At 27.4% G+C, this 3222-nt stretch overlaps 1 protein-coding gene across 1 annotated transcript in view; it reads left to right on the forward strand.

Annotated features, from left to right (window-relative positions):
* LOC108687427 overlaps positions 1-3222 on the forward strand; it is a 14463-nt gene that overhangs the window by 973 nt on the left and 10268 nt on the right. Inside the window, exons 2-5 of the mRNA XM_018193179.1 lie at positions 796-1116; positions 1701-1866; positions 2845-3077; positions 3129-3141. Coding sequence (XP_018048668.1) covers positions 796-1116; positions 1701-1866; positions 2845-3077; positions 3129-3141 — 733 coding nt within the window. The remainder of the gene's footprint in view (positions 1-795; positions 1117-1700; positions 1867-2844; positions 3078-3128; positions 3142-3222) is intronic.

Genomic DNA, 3222 nt, shown 5'->3' on the forward strand with positions numbered 1-3222 from the left:
ATCCTGTGAAGAAGACTAAAATATGCAATAGAGAAATTTATTGCATATTATTATATATGATTAGATCATCATTACATCAATATGCAGCAATTTGTATTTTACCAATATTGACATCGTCAATGGATGTGCGATATATATTGATACCTTGTATTTGCATTTAATTAATAACAAGTATTAGTTTGACATCGAAGGTACATTTTCATCCTTTTGTATTTATATGATGTAATTATATGATGTAATTATATGATGTAATATAGAATAAAGCTTATGTGCGTGAATGTCCAAAATGAACTCAGTCTAAGAAGTGTTGATTAATACTCTTCTAAAATTATCAATATTTAATGAAATTATTGTCAATATACTTTGCTATTAAGGATAAAATAGTATATATGAAAAGTATATATACGTTTTTATAATTAATTAATAATATATTGATGCAAATTTAACGCTTGAGTTAAATATTACTTTTCAAATTAAATATTAAAAGATGGTTTCATTTTAACGATCTTTTTAAAAATTTATATATTATGTACATATACATTTTTATTGCTTGATGTATATTTTATATGCATAATATAGACATATATAAATAATATATGTAAAAATTTGTTTAAAAGATTTTTACATCAATTTTTTAACAATTAAAAATTAAAGATGTTTGAAGTGTCAAATATTTCTATTACTAATGTTATTAATTAATTAAAAAATTTATGTACTGTATAATTCTATAATTCTTATGTTAGAAATAATTATGAAACGGTTTCTGTTTAATTAATTGGTGGTAAATAAATACAGAATTTTATTTCGGCAATTGGGAATCAAATGGCTACTACGTACACAAAAGTATTCGAGGAGCTCATGAGTCATCTTAACTTCACCATGAATATTGTCTCACAAAAGCTCGAATACGGAATGCGGAATCGACAAACTCTCATCTGGTCTGGAGTGATGGGAGAGATCGTATATAATCGCGCGGATTTCGCAGTCGCCGACATGGCGTTGACGAGTTTTCGAATTTGTTTTGTCGATTTCACGCTGCCCTTGATCATATCTAAAATCAATCTGTATTTCAAGGAACCGGGAATATGTGGCATCAAGTGGATCGGCTACTTTCAGGTAATATCATTTATTAACATTCAAATTATTAGTTTAGCTTTTTATCTCGTTGTAATCACCTCGAAAATAATAGGTGAGATTTGCCTAAGGCGTACTACTCATTTAAATCGTACTTCATCAATTTTTTTTTTATTACTCCGGATAAACAATGTCTGATATTAAATAAAAATATATGATAAATGAGCAATGAGAAATAATTATAGATAAAAAATTTCTGATAAGTAAAAAATACTGATAAGTACAAAACTAATTGCTTAAATTACTTTTTACATGTTGTAAAAAAGATTAATAAATTAATTTATTATTATTATACAAATTAATTAATTAATTTGATTTTAACAATATGTTCTGCATGTATATAATAGCAAAGTCTTAGCTTACTAACTTAAATATCAATTAAGCAATTTCCAAATTACAATAATTTCTTAACTTGCGTACAAATTAGTATAAAATAAAAAGTACAACATAAAATATCTTGATATAATTTTGGCAATTGTCGTCAATGTATCGAAACAGCTTATTTTTAAATCGAGCTTGATTTGATAAACTTGAATTAATCTTTTATACTCGTATAATCGCAACAGATCTTCAGTTCGCGCACTTGGGTTACAATTATCATATTGATAACGACCGCACCATTACTCTTATTCTTCATGAAAATATGTCGCGATCAATCACGAAGCATCGTGGATCTGATCTCTGAGAATTTCATCTGCATTTGGGGTATCTTTTGCCAGCAGGCGCTTATAGGTATTAATATAAAGTTTACAATACTTTTAAAGCAATTAACTTAAATATTTGGTCATAAAATATTCATAAAATATGTCACGACTGCTTCATTTTTTATAAAGAGAATAAGATAATTTAAATTTTAATTAAGTTAAGAGTTAAGGGTAACTCCGGTATATATGCATCTATCAAAAACTTAATTTATTAAACAATATAATATATTATAGAACCGTACATGTGTGATAACACAAATTATAGAAATCAAAGCCGGTCTACTTAAAATAAGATGTAAAATAACTTATAAAATGCGTTTATAAAGTTTTATTAAGGAATAAGAATGATAAATATGTATAAGAAGTAATAAATAATAATTACAATCTTCCTACATTACAAGTGTTATGACATGAGGTACATATTTCATGTAATGCGTTTATTGCATTTAGTGCACTGAATTCAATCTGCGCATTTTGTATACTTTGAGCATAAATCCCGCTTGCTAAAAATGCTGTACATTCCAAACAAGTGAGATAATTAACATAACAAACTAAAAGAGCAAAGAATAAAAGAGTAAAGAAACTTGTATTTTGCTATAGAACATGCTTTACTATTCCTCTATACTCATCTATCATGAAATAATCACTAAGTCTTTGCACGTCCTACAGTAATCATTTTATGTAGATCATAATTTATGATGATGCTACTTAACATAGTGACAAATATCGATTCAACTCATAATAATTTCATTAATATTAATAGTAAGAAACTGAAATCATAACACAATACTAATATAACATAAAGGCATGTAACAAAGTAGTTGCGGGAAAATTACTCCCTTTCTTCTAGTTTTTCTAATTTCTGCAGCGTAAATCCCAGCGCGGCGTATTTGCCGAAGTTACCCTAAATTTGATATTCTATTTTCTTTTGATTTGATATTCTAATTCTATTTTCTTCTTTTTCAAAAGTTATTGGAGCTGTAATTAAACTTATTTATTTCTTCAGAGTTTCCAAAAAGTTCATCACTGCGTGTCGCGTATTTCACGATAATTTTGACGGCGGTGCTAATAATGGCTCACTATTCAGCGGCATTAATTTGCTTCCTGACGGCATGTACTCATGTTCTACCTTTTCAAACGCTAAACGAATTCATTGACGATGGTACCTATAAATTAATCGTAATACGCGATAGTGCCGACTATGACATAGTCACTGTAAGTTCATTCAGCAATCAAAGAGTGATTTTCCACTTTTAGCTCGTACTTTTTGAACGATCAAAATTATATCAGATCGTTGCATTCAGTAACATGGAATTATGGTATTTAATATCTAATCGTGGTTTTATTAATATTGACATATATATATATATATATATATATATAT

This window comes from Atta colombica, unplaced genomic scaffold, assembly GCF_001594045.1.
Source record: "Atta colombica isolate Treedump-2 unplaced genomic scaffold, Acol1.0 scaffold207, whole genome shotgun sequence".
Lineage (NCBI taxonomy): Eukaryota > Metazoa > Arthropoda > Insecta > Hymenoptera > Formicidae > Atta > Atta colombica.